The sequence below is a fragment of the Pseudoliparis swirei genome, chromosome 19 (genome assembly GCF_029220125.1).
Source record: "Pseudoliparis swirei isolate HS2019 ecotype Mariana Trench chromosome 19, NWPU_hadal_v1, whole genome shotgun sequence".
NCBI classification, from domain to species: Eukaryota; Metazoa; Chordata; class Actinopteri; order Perciformes; family Liparidae; genus Pseudoliparis; species Pseudoliparis swirei.
In genome coordinates, this window is record NC_079406.1 from 25,867,445 (window position 1) to 25,886,105 (window position 18,661).

The window sequence follows — 18,661 nt, forward strand, 5'->3', positions numbered from 1 at the left end:
CTCTGCTCACGGAAACTGACCAATCAGAACTCTGCTCACGGAAACTGACCAATCAGAACTCTGCTCACGGAAACTGACCAATCAGAACTCTGCTCATGGAAACTGACCAATCAGAACTCTGCTCATGGAAACTGACCAATCAGAACTCTGCTCACGGAAACTGACCAATCAGAACTCTGCTCATGGAAACTGACCAATCAGAACTCTGCTCATGGAAACTGAAGGCTCCATAAAAACAAGATTTCACGAGCACCTTTTCAACAGAGCGGTCCTTTGTCGTCTTTCATACTCTCGTGATAGAAAATGTCTCTTTTGTCAGATTTGGCCGACTACACAAATAATTTCTCGAGAACCTTCACATGAGCGGCGACAACATCTGTGTTATTGTTACGATCTCTTCCCCCGAAAGCCAACGGAGAGAGTTGGAAGCAGTTTTTTTAACGTTTTCCTGGAAAACTCTAACTTCCCAAGGGTAGCAGAGAATAATAAATGAAATAAAGTTCCACACGAGGACACAGCAATCAACAACGTTTTTTGTTTTCTTTAGCGACGTGTGTAAGTGCACACGCCATAGCGCCCGCTAGCTAGACCTAAAGAAGTGGCACTCGGAAAAGTCTTGAGCTGAAAGTGTTCTTCTGGAACACGCCGTGGGTGAAGGCCACCGGGAGCCGTCTGGAAGGAGTCGCCGTGTTGTGTGTGTGTGTGTGTGCCGGTTAGCGGCGTATCCAAAACAAGTGCATGGGGTGGAGAAGAACCAGATGTGGCCGTCGGGGCAGATGGCTCACGAAGGACACCCTCCGAGCTCCGGACCGTGCGTAGGCTCCGTGACATCATCCGCCAGATGGTTGAGCCCACGCAGCCAAGAGGAAGGAAGAGGGGAATCTAAATCTTAAAACACGTTAGCCAGATTACGTTTTTTTACGAGATGTAAAAAAAAAAAAAAAGGCGATACAGTCTAAAAGGTGTCATCGAACGGCTTCGGCCCGATCCGAAGGTTCGGAGGATCTCTCCATCGGCCAAACTTCCGTGCGTTCGTTGCCGAGGAGTTGGAGAGCTTATGAATCACGTTGGTCCACGATACCCGGTGCCGTCGACATGGGGAACCAACGGGTCTCCAGGACTTAAAAACAAATTTCCGTGACCAAAAATGTTGTGAAATCTCGACGTCGACATGATAGTGGATTATCCCCGAGCTACTGTTGCTATGGCTACCGAACTTTTCAGTTAAGGTGACCCGGGGTTATGAAAGAGCGTATGGCGGCTTAAGTTTTCAGCGTCTTTTCTTTTAAAAACATATTTCAATGAACATGTGATTCTAATAAGTTTCCATGACTTTTCCAAAACCTTTGTGATTTAAATTTTCCATGACTTTTACAGGCCTGAAATTAAACATTTTTCCCAGGTTTTCCATGACCGAAAGTTTATGGTTTTGAAGCCCCAAACTAACGAGAGAAAGAAGAAGAAAAAGGTCCCTAGAAAACAAGAAGTATCCGAGATGGGACCGGATGACGAACTCTTTCGTCTTGTCCAGGTATTTCTACTCTCAACACATTTTTTAAAGATCTACTTTCCCATCCAGACCTTTTTAAAGGTTAATGGTGTATCTGTGCTGGCTCACACTTTCCTGGTTGTAGCCATATCAACAAGTCCGGCCTTGAATTTTATCATATTTGGCACTTCGAAGTGAAAAAACCCTCTTCCGGGGTATCTTCCGATAGCAGACCTCTTCCTCTAGAGCACAGGTGTCAAACACGAGGCCCGCGGGCCAAATCCAGCCCGCCACATCATTTCATGTGGCCCCTGACAACTTGAAAGACATATGATCAACTTTTATTTTGAAGGTTTCAAATGAAATGGATTCATGTTGTAATATTAGAGATCATTTCTTATGTTCAATATTTCTACACTCAAATAAACAATAATCAAATGCAAAGAGTTATTTAGCAATATGTTGAGGCGTAGTTTATAAATGTATACATTTCAGTTACAACCCTTTGAGGGCGGCCGTGACGCCGATGTGGCCCTCGGTGAAAATGAGTTTGACCCCCCTGCTCTCGAGGGCCGTGACATCAACACGTTGCATTCCTCAGCCCCGAATAAATTAGCAACAAAAAAAAGAATATATTTTTCAGCAGTAAAGCAAATATGTTTATTAAGCACTTTAATATACATCGGAAAATTCCACTTTGTATAATACAGGAATTTTTTTCTTTTTTTTAATGGAGAGTTGAATGTACATGTTAAGCTATTTACAACCCGCTCACTGACAGTCGGAAAGAAATCAAAGATGACGGACGAAAAAAACCCACAGACGGACGAGAGAGAACTGCTGACTAAGACTTTACAGTTTGTTTTGTCGACCGGAGCCCCGCCTCCCATCCTTCTAGAGCTCTTTCACGAGGGCTTCGGAGTGTTTGTGCATGCGATAGGTTTCCCCCCCCCCCCCCCTGGATCCCAGTCCTCGGCAAAAAAAATAAAAATAACTCACCGTTGACAATATGAACAAGCTTGCAAAAAAAAAAACCACAATTATGACACGGCTCCACGGGAAACGGATGTTTCGGTTCCCCGTAGCGGTCGAGCGCCTCCTCCCCTCCATCACGGGGGGGGCGGGGCTTAAGGCCCGCTGACCTGATAGTCGTCTTTCGAACTTCGGCTTCGCGACTCTGCATTTCAAACGATGTCATTCGCAAGCTACGAGTCGTCTTATTGGTCGAACCCTTTTTTTCGATGGCCCTGAAAAGATGAACCCCGAGACCAGGAGGAACCGAGGCCCGGATCCTGTGTTTCTTGCATTGCGGGTTATTCGTTTAACTCGGATGCTTTAAAAAATAAAAATGTGATACTGCTTGCACTTGAAATCGCTGCATTCAGCACCAAACTGCTGCCGGCGTTACACAACGGGTTATTTAAATAGTTTATGAACGGACAAAATAACAAACAGGCAACTGAGGAATCCCATAGGGACAAAATTAACTTTTCTTTCTCTCTTTTTTTTAACATTTTTAAATGAACTTCCCTCTTTCTTAGATATTCAAAATAATAATAATACACAAACGCACAAAACCCAACACAATTGTGAGTCCAAAATAACTGCAGGCGACTTCTGAACACAGCACCATGGTAGAGCGTAATGCGGCACGAAGAAATGCAGCACAAGTGGCTTTTTCCAAAAAATAAATATGCTTGTATATACTTGTGAAGTAAATTGCCAGAGCTATTCACACACACACACACACACACACACACACACACACACACACACACACACACACACACACACACACACACACACACACACACACACACACACACACACACACACACACACACACACACACTATTTGGGGTCTCTAGAAAGGCAGCCTATCAGTTGCGGTCGTGTCCGTCATTGTCAAAAAGTAACAAACAAAACATAATATAAAATAATAATTAAAAAAAGAAAAGGCATTGGTATGTTTTTTGATAAAAACATGGATGGGATACAAAGTGAATAAAACAAATAATGCATGTCTGTCATTTTACTCTTTTTTTTCAAAGTGCATACACCGTTTTTTAAATAGCATTAACATTAAATTAAAATGATAGTTTTTTATGAATGCATGGCTGTAACAGATGTAGGCACATCGATGTGTCGGTTCACGTCAGGTTTTATTCGGAGGCCTTCCCGCCGATGAGCTGAGATACGGTCGCTTTGGCACATTCCGCATGACGGAAAGCGTTCAAGACATCGGAGACGGCTCCGGAATGATTCGGGCTCATGCCGCGGGTCCGCTGATCCAGATCGAGGCATTCCTCATGCGAGTCTGATTAAATCCAAACGAGACGACAGTTAAAAGTCAGCCGCTGTTAAAATGAAGAGGCGGGGCCAAAGTCTCGCCAACTGACCTTAATTTAAACCCCCGGACTGAAACCGGCTATAACGGAGTCTCCTTTTTGTAGTTGAACCCGGGGTCCGATCCGTCGATCTGCAGCTTCAGGGCTTGTTTCAGGCTGAGCTCGGTTTCCCCGATGGGGTAGTTCTCGAGGACGTCCTGGTGGCCCCGGTTGTGTCCGGTCCGAGGAACCGACACCCTGCTCAGGAACACCTGGTTGCCCTGCAGGTGGTAGTTGGGGTTGGTCATGATGCCGTTCCTCTTCTTCTCGGCGCAGCTCTGCTGCTGGATGAACAGCTGCTCTTGGCTTTGCCCCCTTTCCTGCCGAATGGAACCGGCGATCACGACCTTGCAATGGGCGTCCTTCGCCGAGATGTTCGCGACCCTCTTGTCGAACTGCGTCATCTCGTACTCCGGCGCTTGACCGTGGGCGGAGCCGCCGTTCTTGGCCTTCTTCTTGTCGCCCGGCGCTCCCTTGCCGTTCGGCCGCCCGTCGCCGGTCTTGCTTCCCTTCGACGACTTGAGGCCGGGTTTCAACTGCGACCAGTCGAAGTCGCCGGACGGAGACGACGACGGCGGCGGCTGGCCGACGGACTCGGCCGTGGAGGAGGGCGACGCGACCGACTGGCGGCTCCGGCTGCGCGGCAACGAGTGCTGCTGGATCTGTTCCGTGAACGTCAGGCCGTGGAAACTGTCGATGGGCACCGTCTGGGCCGTGGCGGTGGACGACGTGGTCCTCAAGGAGGAGTTCTTTGAACTCTTGAGGGAGTTGTTGGAAAGGGACGACTTCTGCCGGTCGGCCGTCGAATCCGGAGACCCCGACGGGGAGCTGAAGGCGTGGACCGGCCTGCTGGGCGGACCGCGTCCGGACGACCGCACGTCTCCCGCCCCGGTGCTGCCGGAGCTGCTGGATTTAATGGTGAGGGACTGCATCTTCCCGGTCAACGGCGTTTTCTCCTCCATGGTGTGCACCGGGGACGGGTTGCAGCCGTTCGGAGTCGTGCCGCCGTACTTCTCCAGGAGTTTAATGATCGCCGAGTGGCCGCCTTTCGCGGCCACTCGCATCGCCGTGCGGCCGAACTGATCGGCGTGGTTGGGGTCGGCGCCGTTCTCGAGAAGGATCTGCACGACGTCGATGTGGCCCTCCTGGGCGGCGATGCCCAGCGCCGTCGCCCCCTGGTTGCACGTGTGATCCACGTGCGTGCCGCTCTCGATCAAAAAGCGCACCGCCTTGGCGTGTCCCTGCCACGCGGCCGACTGGAGGGCCGACCTCTTCTCGTTGTCGCAGGCGTTCACGTCGGCGTGGTCGTGGATCAGCAGCCGCACCACCTCCACGTGGCCCTGCCAGCAGGACACGTGGAGGGCGGTCCGGCCCTCGGCGTCGCAGGCCTCCACGTCGGCGCCGTTCTCCAGAAAGTACTCCGCCATGGCCAGCTGGTTCTCGAGCGCCAGGATGTAGAGCGTCGGGCGTCCGTCGGCGTCCTTGTGGTCGATGTCGCCGCCGTGGCTCAGCAGCAGCTCCACGACGTCCCTGTGGCCTTCCAGCGCCGCCACCCGGAGGGCGTTCCTGCCGTCGTAGCCCCGCTCGTCGGCGCACGACTTGTTTTCCAGGAGGATCTGCACGCAGTCGTAATGCCCCTCCTGCGCGGACAGGATCAGCGGGATTCTGCCGTCGTTGTCGACCTCCGTGCAGCGGGCGCCTTGCTCGATGAGGGCGTCGCACACTTGGCGGTGGCCCTCGAACGACGCCATGTGCAGCGGCGTCCAGCCCGCGTCGTCCCGGTGGTTCTCGTCCAGCCCTCTGTCCAGCAGAGTGCGGACCACCTCCACGTTGCCCTGAGCCGACGCGATGCTCAGCACGGTCCGCCCCTCGCTGTCGATGCTGTCGACGGCCGCGCCCCAGAAGAGCAGCGTGTTGACGACGGAGGCGTGGCCCATCGACGCGGCGGCGAGGAGAGGGGTGCGCCCGTTGTCGTCCGTGTGGTCCACGTCGGCGCCGCCCTCCAGCAGCAGGTCCACGACGTCCACGTGGCCCTCGTAGCCGGCCACGAGGAGCGGCGTCATGCAGTCTTTATCGCGGTGGTCCACCTCCGCCCCGCGTTCGATCAGGAGGCTCACGACCGACGCGTGGCCTTTGCTCGCGGGGACGCAGAGCGCGGCGACCGAGAGGGCGGTCCTCCCGTCCGCGTCGTCGTGGTCGGCCTCGGCCCCGTGCTCCAGGAGGTGCTCCACGATCTCCCGGTGGCCCATGTACGCCGCGGCGATGAGGGCCGTGCGTCCCTCGCCGTCCGCCTTGTTGACCTCGGCCCCGTGCTGCAGGAGGTTCAGCACGATGTCCTCGTGGCCGCCCCACGCAGCGGCTCTCAGGGCGGTCCTCCCGTCGGCGTCGGCGCAGTCCACCTTGGCGCCGGCGTAGAGCAGGGCGGACACCACCTCCGAGTGCCCGCCCCAGGCGGCGGAGCGCAGCGCCGTCCAGCCGTCGTGGTCCGTGTGGTCGATGTTGGCCTCGCGGCCGATGAGGCGGTTGACCACCTTGGTGTGGCCCTGCCGCGCGGCGAGCGTGAGCGCCGTCTGGCCGCGGTCGTCGCCCAGCTCCATGTTTGCCCCCCGAGAGACGAGCAGGTTGACCACGTCGAGGTTCCCGCTGTGCGCGGCGTTCGCCAGCAGGGTCCTCCCGCTGGCGTCGCACTGGTTGGCCGACGCCCCGTCGTCGAGCAACGTCCTGATCGAGTCCTCCCTCTCCAGGGCCTGCCGCACGACGCGCGACGCGCGGTCGTCCTCGTCGTTCGCGCGGGCGCCGGCTTTGACCAGAAGTTGCAGGACCTCCTGCTCCCTCGGGATGGAGGCGGTCAGAGAGTCTTTGGCGGGGGTCCCGTTCCAGAGCATCCACAGAGCCAGATGACAGGGCTCCATCTGCAGGTTGGAGCTGACGAGGTGCAGCGCGAACTCCTGCACTTCCAGTGGTTTGAGCTGCTTCGCCCGGCAGGTGTAGCTCATCGCCAGCATCCGGTGGCCCTCCGCCGCGTTGCACAAGTACTTCTGGGTGCAGTGCTTCACGTCGAGCAGCCACTCGGCGAAGCTGTAGTGGAACAGGATTTTCGTGCTCCCCAGGCCGTCGACCAGCAGCTTGGAGAGGACGTCCATCTTCTTCTGAAACTCCTCCATGGTCAGCGTCATGTTCCTGGTCCAGACGGCGTGGAACAGTTCCTTGACCGTGAGCGGCCTGCGCGCCGCCAGGATGACGTTCAGGACGGGCTGCACTTTGGCGAACTGCTTTCGGACAAACAGCCGCTGGCAGAGCCACAGGTAGAGGCCGTTGAGGGTGCCGGGGATGTCGCGGATCTCGCGGAGCATGATGAAGTTCTCCACCACGCCGTCCAGCACGCGCTCCAGGTACAGGAAGCAGCCGCTGCTCTTGATGTGCAGCTGGTTGAGCATCTCGGCCGTCTCCTTGGTCAGGTGCTGCCGCAGGGCCTCCTCCTGGTCCAGCCGGTGGAGGATGTACTGTTGCACGTCCTTGACGATGTAGGCCTTGCGCAGGTCGTCCAGGCTGATTTTGCGGAATCCTGCGAGAGAAGAAATGGACGTTAGCCGAGTCTGATGAAGGAGGTGATTTAGAGGACTTCAAATTAAGACTCATAACTTGGCCAGTGGGGAATATGAAAAGATTTAGAGGTGGAATAAATCACATTTGACGAGTCGTGGTACTTTCCAGGCAGTGCCCGTTGAGTCATTAGATCATTTCTGACCTTGAGATCATACCCAGTATTTATCCACTGGTCTTCCACCTTTGGATAATTAGGTTAAGCCTACCTTTTAACTTCCGACAGCACAGGATTATTAACAGTAAAGCCATGCTGTTGATGAAAAACCTTTCAGAGGAATTGAGTGCATAACCCCTCTGGCTGCAGGAGGGGGGGGGGGGGGGAATTACAGATATCAGTGCACCGTAATGAGTCTGATTCTGAGGCAATTTTAGCTTTCAGAATTGTATCTGGATGAATCAGAATATCAGAATGAAAACAGAAATAATTTCAGTAAAAACATGAGCGAAATAATGACTAAATAATACTAAAATACACCAGTTATCGTATCCATATTTATCCCGATCAAAGGAAACACTGTCCGTCTTTGCAGAAACGACGGACGCATAAAACGGAAACGGACTCAAATACAACACGAGTTCTTTCAACACTTATATTGGGGGTTGATTGACGATCAAACTCGTCCACTGACTTTGGAAGTTCGTAGCGCTTAATCAGCGGGAGCAAATGTGCGGTCGGGGCTGAAGACGTAACAGAATCCTATCGGAGGGGCGCAGCGGAGACATCGGTGGTCTGTCCTCGCATCTCTCCAGAGCTTCACTCATTACCCTGCTGCACGCTCCCAGCACAGACCTTGAGACATTATCACAGTGGGTGTTAATGAGTGATCTTTGATGGGAATTTCTCTCCGAGAGAGAGGGGGGGAAAAGCCCCTCCCCCCCTTCCCTAGGCTCCTTAATGGCCTTGGCTATTAAGTGAACTCTCCTACATGTTTAAACAATCTGTTCACGCCCCCCCCCTCCCCCCCCAAGCCGAAGGGACAGGAAGTGCATTTTTTGCATACTTATCTGTACAGTTCTCATGGTTCTCGGGGTTTCTGGGACAGGAAGAGTCACCGGGGGCCCCGTCGGGGGTTTTGACATACCGTATTGCACAATGACTAACGGGCCTCCGACTATGGGAAGAGCGGCTGCGATGTATTTATTTTTTACCCTTAAAAAAAAAAGTGCCCTTTGCAGAATAGTTCTTAACATTAACCTTTCCAACGCAAGTGCATCTCTTTATTGATTGGGTAGTTCATGTGGTGACAGGAAACTACCTCAGGCACTTTTTTTAAATAAATCTTTCCGCGGCTCGGCGTGTCGGTTATATAACGCGACACTCTTTCTCCCTCTCGACACAATGCGAATCAGACTCCGGTCGCCGAGCCCGAGGCGGCCGACCGCTATTGTTACTCCACAAAAGAGCCGAGGCAAACCGCACCTGGAAGCCGGGTAACAGAGACACCCCGGACGAGTTCAACCGGCGTTCCCCAAAAGTCCCGGAGCCCGGCGGTTCGGACAGACGCTGGCAAACAGAAGGAGCCGACGGGGTTTCGTTAGACTCCGCCCCCGGAGTCGGTTTAAGATAAGACCGCCTCCACAAAAGACCAAAATAATCTTCTGTCATTGTGTGGCTGAGGCCTTCGTCACCTTTCAATCTGATTCAATAAAAAGACAATGGCGCATCGGTGTCAGAAAACGCTGATCCCGGGTTTAACCGTCTCAAGTCAGACTTTGTTCTGGGCACTGATGACCTGCCATACATTTGTTTGGAGACGAAGTTGCAGACCCAGACAAGTAACAGGGTTCTTACACTTTTTGACCAATGGATTTCCAGGACTTTTCCATGACTTTAAACCAAATTTCCATGACCAAACACTTTGTGAAATCTCGGTTGTATACCTGATCCCTGAGCTACTGTTGCTATGGACAACGAACTTTTCAACCACTCGCGGCGCAAAAAAAAAGAAAGAAATTGCCTGCTTAAGCTTCTTTCGTTTAAAAACGTATATATTTGTTCAAACTCTGCGTAAATAAACATGTGAATATAACACATTTCCATGACTTTTCCAAAACGTTTGTGATTGCATTTTCTTCAAGGACTTTTCCAGGCCTGGAAATAACCATATTACAATTCCATGACATTTTCAGGTTTTCCATGACCGTAAGAAACCTGGTCATTTTGTGGCTGAGGCCTTCGTCACCTTTCAATCTGATTCAATAAAAAGACGCATCGGTGTCAGAAAACGCCGGGTATAACCGTCTTGCAATATTCCCTTCCCCCTCTTTCTTTTCCCAAGCTAGGTACAGCACGAGCCTATTTACCTATTTATTAACCTCTGCACTCTCATTTATTATGTTGATAACCTGTTCCTGTACTTCATACTGTATAGTCTTTTACCACCCTATGTACAGTGTTTTTTTATATCATTATAATAATAATAATAATAATAATTATTATTATTATAGTGTTTGTTTTGTACCTCCGTTGACTTGTTATAAATGTAATTAAAAACGTATTAATATGGAAGATGTATGTGGTAGTATATATAAATATATTTTGTTTTTTATTTTGTTTATTGTTGTTTTATTTTCTTCTTTATTTCATATTAATTTTCTGATTTATTTTGATTTCAATTTAGGATAGGAATTTATAAGCATTTTTTGCTTCTCCCTATACCTTTTCAGTCTTTCTCTTTTGTATATTATATAGGATAATATTGTATTGTATTTGATTTGATTGACTGAATAAAATACACAAACAAACAAACTCGGAGAGCCTTGCAAAATAATTCCGATGTGTCTGGACTGCTGGTCTAGGCACAGATGGCAAATAAAAAACCCTGAATCTTGAACCTTAAGTCAGACTTTGTTCTGGGCACTGATGACCTGCCATACATCCGTCTTGAGACGAAGTTGCAGACCCAGACATGTAAGGAGTTTCCATGTGTGCGGACGTACAGGTTGAGCTCTACAACCTAAACGTGACCATGAACTCGATGTAAATGTCTATGAATGTGATCCGATGCATGTCAATCTGCGCAATCGCGCTAAATTAATGAAGCCGTGAAGAATCATTCTACCGTATAATTGCTCAATCGTTACAAAAAACTCAATAGGCCTGCCTTTGTTTTCAATGACTGTGCAGATTTATTTGTGTGTGTGTCCCCCCCCCCCCCCCTCCCGACACGTGAGACAGATACGCTGCAGGTGAGTAACGACAGTCGAGCGCTTCTGACCTTCGAGCGCGGGAAAAGAACAACCCATTAGCGATGTTCTTTTTGTGTATATTCAAAGTCTTTGCTCGGGAGAAGCCGACAGGCGCCGCTCGGCCGGTAACGGGCCGTTCTGGCCCGGTAATGGCTTCTTTCAGGTTTCTATCAGATACAGAAACAGTTGAAACGAGGCTCTAAGTGTGCGCTCCTGTTCTCAGAGCACTCGCTCCTCCTCGGGCTCAGACGTCAGAGATCACGTCCAGCCGTCACGTCAGAGGAGGAGGAGGAGTTCTCTTCTTCTTCTTCTTCTTCCCAGCTCTCCTTTGTTTAGTTTAAAAAGGCCAAACTATCACACGCCTCCTTCCTCTTCTATTTGAGCCAAATGCACCGTCACACGGGCCTCAGACACGCCGTAAGACACGTGCATTTATAACACATGTTCATAACACACACCTTCATAACACACGTGCATTTATAACACCTTCATAACACGTGTTCATAACACACGTTCTTTGGCATGTTCATAACACACATGTTCATAACATGTTCTTAGGCATGTTCATAACACATGTTCATAACACACGTGTTCATAACACACATGTTCATAACATGTTCTTAGGCATGTTCATAACACACGTGTTCATAACACACATGTTCATAACATGTTCTTAGGCATGTTCATAACACATGTTCATAACACACGTGTTCATAACATGTTCTTAGGCATGTTCATAACACATGTTCATAACACACGTGTTCTTAGGCATGTTCATAACACACGTGTTCATAACACACATGTTCATAAGATGTTCTTAGGCATGTTCATAACACACGTGTTCATAACACACATGTTCTTAGGCATGTTCATAACACACGTGTTCATAACACATGTTCTTAGGCATGTTCATAACACACGTGTTCATAACAAACATGTTCTTAGGCATGTTCATAACACACGTGTTTATAACACACGTTCATAACACACGTGTTCATAACACACGTGTTCTTAGGCATGTTCATAACACATGTTCATAACACACATGTTCTTAGGCATGTTCATAACACATGTTCATAACACATGTTCTTAGGCATGTTCATAACACACATGTTCATAACACATGTTCATAACACACATGTTCATAACACACGTGTTCAAAACACACGTGTTCATAACACACATGTTCTTTGGCATGTTCATAACACACATGTTCATAACACATGTTCATAACACACATGTTCATAACATGTTCTTAGGCATGTTCATAACACATGTTCTTAGGCATGTTCATAACACACATGTTCATAACACATGTTCATAACACACATGTTCATAACACACGTGTTCAAAACACACGTGTTCATAACACACGTGTTCTTAGGCATGTTCATAACACACATGTTCATAACATGTTCATAACACATGTTCATAACACACGTGTTCTTAGGCATGTTCATAACACACATGTTCATAACATGTTCTTAGGCATGTTCATAACACACGTGTTCATAACACACATGTTCATAACATGTTCTTAGGCATGTTCATAACACACGTGTTCATAACACACGTGTTCTTAGGCATGTTCATAACACACATGTTCTTAGGCATGTTCATAACATGTTCTTAGGCATGAGGCCGAGTGTGGGAACCTCAGACTGGTCCTCCTCCTCCCTCTGGACCCTCTGGGTACGCTCCAGTTGGGACAGGAAACCAACTGGCTGAGAGGGAGAGAGAGAGGGAAGGGGAGAGGGCAAGAGAGGGAGGGAGAAAGAGAGCAATAGAGGGAGAAAGAGAGATAGAGGGAGGGAGAGAGAGAGAGGGAGGGAGGGAGAGAGCAATAGAGATAAAAAGAGAGAGCAATATAGAGAGAGAGAAAGCGAGAGATAGCAATAGAGAAAGAGAGAGAGCAATAGGGAGAGAGAGAGATAGCAATAGAGAAAGAGAGAGCAATAGGGAGAGAGAGATAGCAATAAAGAAAGAGAGAGAGAGAGCAATAGGGAGAGAGAGAGAGATAGCAATAGAGAGAGAGAGATAGCAATAAAGAAAGAGAGAGCAATAGAGAAAGAGAGCAATAGGGAGAGAGAGAGCAATAAAGAGAGAGAGAGAGATAGCAATAAAGAAAGAGAGAGAGAGCAATAGAGAAAGAGCAATATAGAGAGAGAGAAAGAGAGAGATAGCAATAGAGAAAGAGAGCAATAGGGAGAGAGAGAGAGAGAGAGGCCAGTAACGGGGGAAATCAAGAACAAAAGGAAAAACTATTTCTCACCCAGCCAGCGACTCCAGCAACGTGTGACATTTAATATGAGACCTGATGTTGATTGGTTCTCTTCACAGGGTGTGTGTGTGTGTGTGTGTGTGTTTATGCATTTCAATCCAATCATGGAGATGTTTCTCTACCATGAATGTTTTATCTGGGGAACTACAGATAAACGCTTTTGTGCTGTAGTTTAGAGGAGGAGGAGACGGATAGAGGAGGAGGAGACGGATAGAGGAGGAGGAGGAGACGGATAGAGGAGGAGGAGATGGATAGAGGAGGAGGAGACGGATTGAGGAGGAGACGGATAGAGGAGGAGGAGGAGGAGACGGATTGAGGAGGAGACGGATAGAGGAGGAGACGGGAGGAGGAGGAGGAGGAGACGGATAGAGGAGGAGGAGACGTCCGACAGCAGCCAGCATGTAAATAACTGAATGTGTGGATGATTTCTGTACGGCAAGAAGAAGTCAGACTCTGGAGCAGCGCGAGCCTCCGGCCAGAGAACAGGAGATGCATCTGGACGACGACCTCCGACCTCCGGAGACGTCACCTCATCACCTCACGCTGACGTCACGGCACCGTGACCGACCCGCTGGGTGGGGGGGGGGGACCCGATGACCACAGAACCACACCAGAACTTCAATCGGTTTAAAAAAATGTACAAATGCCTTCCAACAAGAAGAAAAACAACAACGTTTATGAGGGTCGAGGGTTTTGTTGCACGCTTATGAAGTGGACTGTAGCTGAGCATTGTGTGTGTGTGTGTGTGTGTGTGTGTGTGTGTGTGTGTGTGAGACAAAAGCGAGGGCTAAACAAGCAACAAATGACACATTCATCGGGCCTCGGAGCAGCTGCTGCTCGTTACAGAAGAACTGGATACCAGTCACGAGAGACCCCCCCCCCCACACACACACACACACACACGTACAAAAGGGTGACTGTTTGTCTCCGACGGCCATTTTTTTTCTCCAGATGACAAATAAAAAGCCGCGTGTGTGCACCCTCGGCGAGAAAAAAAAAATACGGGGGGGGGGGGGGAGGAGTCATGGCAGCATCTCCGATTGGGAGACACTCGGGTCATCTGAACCGCGGAGAAAACAGAAACCCGAGATGCCGCCGCTCTCCAGTAGAAGCCCGCGCTCCGCTGGCGTCTGCCCGACAGCTGCGGCGTTCCCGGAGCCTCCGGAAAAGACGCGAGGGCGCCAAAAAAACACGAGTGTGTGGAGGAAGAGAAAATAAAGAGGTTCAGCTCCCCGTTGCCATTATGTTCTTTACCGGCCGGACGGAGAGAACGCTCCTCGAGGGCGAAGACGCAGAGGAGGCGTTCGACTGGAAATGATTCGACCGTGCAGAAGGCGTCGGTAACGGCGCGGCAGGTTGTTTCTTTCCCCCGACCACCGGGAGAGAGAGACGCCGAAAACGATTTACACTTTAAAACAATTAACTCTGGCGGCGCCGGAGGCAGAGCGCGGCGCTCCTGCCCCGACACGCCTCGGCTCCCACCGGGGGGGCGGGGTTACCGGTCCGACCCGTTGCCGTGCAACTGAAGAGCGCCGATGGGAGTTGTGGGGAAGAGGAGGGGTCGGGGGGGGGGGGGACACGTTGGAATTCCAGCTATGGAGGACTTAAAATATATTAAGTGTAAATAAATAAATGCAGGAATAATTATAGGAATAAATAAATAAATCCTTAGAAAAATTTATAAATAAATAAATAATACAGGAATAAATAGATAAATGCTTAAATAACTATGAATAAATAAATACAAGAATAAATAAATGCTTAAATAAATGTATAAATCAATAAATAAATACAGGAATAAATAAATAAATGCTTGAATGTATAAATAAATTAATACAGGAATAAATCAATAAATGCTTAAATAAATGTATAAATAAATAAATAAAAGAATAAATGAATAAATGCTTAAATAAATGTGTGAATACAAGAATACATAAATAAATGCTTAAATAAATGTATAAATAAATACATGTATTTATGCGTGACATGTACAGGACTGTCTCAGAAAATTAGAATATTGTGATAAAGTTCTTTATTTTCTGTAATGCAATTAAAAACAAAAATGTCATGCATTCTGGATTCATTACAAATCAACTGAAATATTGCAAGTCTTTTATTCTTTTAATATTGCTGATTATGGCTTACAGCTTAAGAAAACTCTAAAATCCTATCTCATAAAATTTGAATATTTCCTCAGACCAAGTTAAAAAAAAGATTTATAACAGCTGAGTGTTTGTCAAGGCTCAGGAAACCCTTGCAGGTGTTTCGAGTTAATTAGACAATTCAAGTGATTTGTTTAATACCCTACTAGTATACTTTTTCATGATATTCTAATATTTAGAGATAGGATATTTGAGTTTTCTTAAGCTGTAAGCCATAATCAGCAATATTAAAAGAATAAAAGGCTTGCAATATTTCAGTTGATTTGTAATGAATCCAGAATGCATGACATTTTTGTTTTTTTAATTGCATTACAGAAAATAAAGAACTTCATCACAATATTCTAATTTTCTGAGACAGTCCTGTATGTGTCCTTGTATGCAAATATCCAGCTTCATATTCCTGGATGGGAAAGAGCCGGTTGCATTTAATGAAAACACCGGACCTGATGTTATTGTGAGAGGTTTTTGAGGATTGGTCTCTGGGTCCGAGGTCATCGAACCTCCTGCACACAGAATAAAAACATCCATCGTGTGTGAATCCATGCACAACACACCAGGAATGATAGACTCCTCCACCTTCACCCCCCCCCCCCAACCCCTAAAACAACCAAACAGTGTGCATCAGCTTTTTGAATGACAGGAGCTCATTAAGACGATGACAAGCCGACTGAGTCATGAGGCACCTGGTCACACGTGTGTACGTGTGTGTGTGTGTGTGCGCGCCTAAAATAACCCCTCTGCTCATGGAGACGCACGTCTGAGTCTACGCGGCAGCGGTTCGCCCCTCGGACTGCTGGGAGTTTCACTTTCCCGTGTTTTTGATTATCATTACACCAGCTGACCTACAGGCCCCCCCCCCCCCCCAACACACACACATGTTTCCATTCACCTACTAAGTCGATTATATATCCGTCCAAACGAGGATGTGGAAGCATTTCTTTTCGGGAAGAATTTCACAGGTAGTTGCAATGTCATCCGTTGGCATGCAAAAAAAAAAAAAAAATGGGTTAGGGAATTCACCCGGCGGCCACAACCCGCCAATAAACGTGCCGGGAATTCGTCGGCATTTATTCCACGTTAAAAAGTTAAAAGAAATCAAGACCGAATAAAAAATTTAAAAAAAACACCCTTCAATTAAAACGAGTGCTCTGTGCCTTTAAAAAAATACTAAGTCTATAAAACATGTGTCATTGGCACGCCGCATACCGGAGAGGGGCAGAGAGGCCAGCGCCGGCCGGGCGGCCGCGTGCAGAGTCGTGTTCCCGCAGAGGGGAGCACCCAAAGGTGCTGGCGGCGCAGACGCGCGGCACACCTGTAATTTGCCCGGCTGTCAGACGGCTCGCCGGCAAATTACAGTATTCAGCGAGGAGGATGACGGCGAGAGGCTCGACGCGCGGCCAGACGTCGAATGATTAAACGTGTCGCCGTTGCTACGGTTACGCGGAGACGCCGAATACCTGAAACGCGGCGACGAAAGGATTTTATGACGTGAAAACGAAAAGGTATTTTTTTTTTTTTTACGTGTCGGAATCGGTGATGAAAAAAACCACCTTTTATTTTATGTTCCTAGAATGCTTTGAAGCTTTTCATTCCCGAAAATTGTTCTCGCCGCTTTTAACTCTCTCGTTAAAAAAAAAAAAATTTAAAAAACTTTAACGACAACTTTTCTTTTCTCACAGCTCCGGCTGCAGAACTCATCGGCTGCATTCGAGCGGCTCCGAGTCCGGCAACAACAAAAAACTTGACAATTTACAGTGTTTGTGTGTGTGTGGAGGGGGGGGGGTTATTCCAAAGCCCAGAAGAAATAAACCGTCCGCGCTGCTTTTTACGATGTGTTTGGGTTGCCGGGCGGACCCTCCACCGAGGGCCGAAAAGAAAGTATACAACGACCCAAAGAAAAACCACAGCCAGGGAGAAGTGAAGAGGGTTGTTGACCTCTTCTGCGGAGAGGACAGGGGGCTCACAGGCGGGTTCATTATTTATATTTATATATATATCTCCTCCTCCTCCTCCAACCAGACACAGGAAGCTACAACACTCGGCCACCCCGGAGCCACAGCATGTCTGTGAGTGTAGCTTTTTTAAATGTATATACACTGGGAGGTGAGGAAGGTGAGGAAGACGAGGGGCCGATGGGCCACATGAGTTCTGATGAGTTCTGGTAAAACATTTCTTGAACCACCGTGTGTCGCGTGAGGAAGGAAGTGAGGAACCTTCAAGCCCTCAGCCCCTCAGCGGGGGGCGAGGAAGCGTCCGCCACGCGCCAAACACAGAGTGACTCATCACGAAGAGGGGCTTTTATGTGTGTGTGTGTGTGTGTGTGTGTGTCCGTTTTCCAAAAGTTTCTTTGCCGGTACCACCTCCTCGCCGTCGTCCTCCTCCCCCTCTTTCTTTCTTTCTTTCCCCTCCCTTCCTTCCTTTCTTCCCCCCTCTCCTTCCTTCCATCCCTCCCTCCTTCCCTCTTCCTTTCCCCCTCCCTCTCTCTCTTACCCTCATCCTCTCTCTTACTCTCCTCCACTCTCTTACCCTCTCTACCCCTCCCTCTCTCTTACCCTCCTCCACTCTCTCACCCTCTCTTACCCCCTCTACCTCTCTCTTACACCCTCTACCCCTCCCTCTCTCTCTTACCCTCCTCCACTCTCTCACCCTCTCTTACCCCCTCTTCCCCTCCCTCTCTCTTCTTGTTGGCTCAGGTTTTTGTTCCAAAACCAAAATCGCTGCCTAAGTGTTTCCACTCCGCTTCCCTCAGACTCTCAGGAGGAGGAAGAGAAGAAGAAGGTGGAGGAGAAGGAGAAGGTGGAGGAGAAGAAGGAGATGAAGAAATAGAAGAAGAAGAAGGAATAATAAGAGGTGGGATAAGAAGAAGAGGAGGAGGAGGAGAAGAGAAGTCTGAAGCATCAGAGAGAGAGAGAGATGGAGCGATGGAGGTCTGGAGGAGCATCTCGCTCACAGCGACATCGCACGTGTCCTTCGCCGCTTTGTGAGCGGAGGCTTCAACATCTGACGCCAGAGTCGCTTCAAACGGAGACTCCTCTCTTTCTTTTTTTTAGAAATCAAATTGTCGGGCGCCGGGACTGAGAGCTCGACTGTCAAAGAGGGAGTGAAAAAAAGGGGGAGAGAGAGAGAGAGAGATAACTGCTGTTTATCAGATTGTTCCAAGATTAAATTCCCTTCAAACCACATGAGAAGAAATAAAGAGAGAGAGAACAGACATCACAGAGACACCGATAACAGTCTCATTAGCATTCATATTCTTGGCACACACACACACACATATATATATAGATATCTATATCTATATAAATATATATTAATTTTTTAATGTATATATTTAAAATATATATATATATACACACACACGTGTATATATCAATATATATAAAATGTATATAAAATGTGTATAAAAATAAAAATATATGTATATAAAAATGAAAATAGATGTATATAAAAATAAAATATATATATGTATATAAATAAAATATATACAAATAAAATATATACAAATTAAAAAATATATATAAATATAGACATATTCCCCTGCTGACTA

The 18,661-nt window shown here is 48.3% G+C and overlaps 1 protein-coding gene across 1 annotated transcript in view; it reads right to left on the bottom strand.

Annotated features, from left to right (window-relative positions):
- Window positions 1-2,120: 2,120 nt before the first annotated feature.
- The window catches only part of ankrd50 (ankyrin repeat domain 50), a 36,326-nt gene continuing 19,785 nt past the window's right edge, over window positions 2,121-18,661 (bottom strand). Inside the window, exon 4 of the mRNA XM_056439606.1 lies at window positions 2,121-7,441. Within this exon, the coding sequence (XP_056295581.1) occupies window positions 3,918-7,441 (3,524 nt within the window). The 3' untranslated portion in view covers window positions 2,121-3,917. The remainder of the gene's footprint in view (window positions 7,442-18,661) is intronic.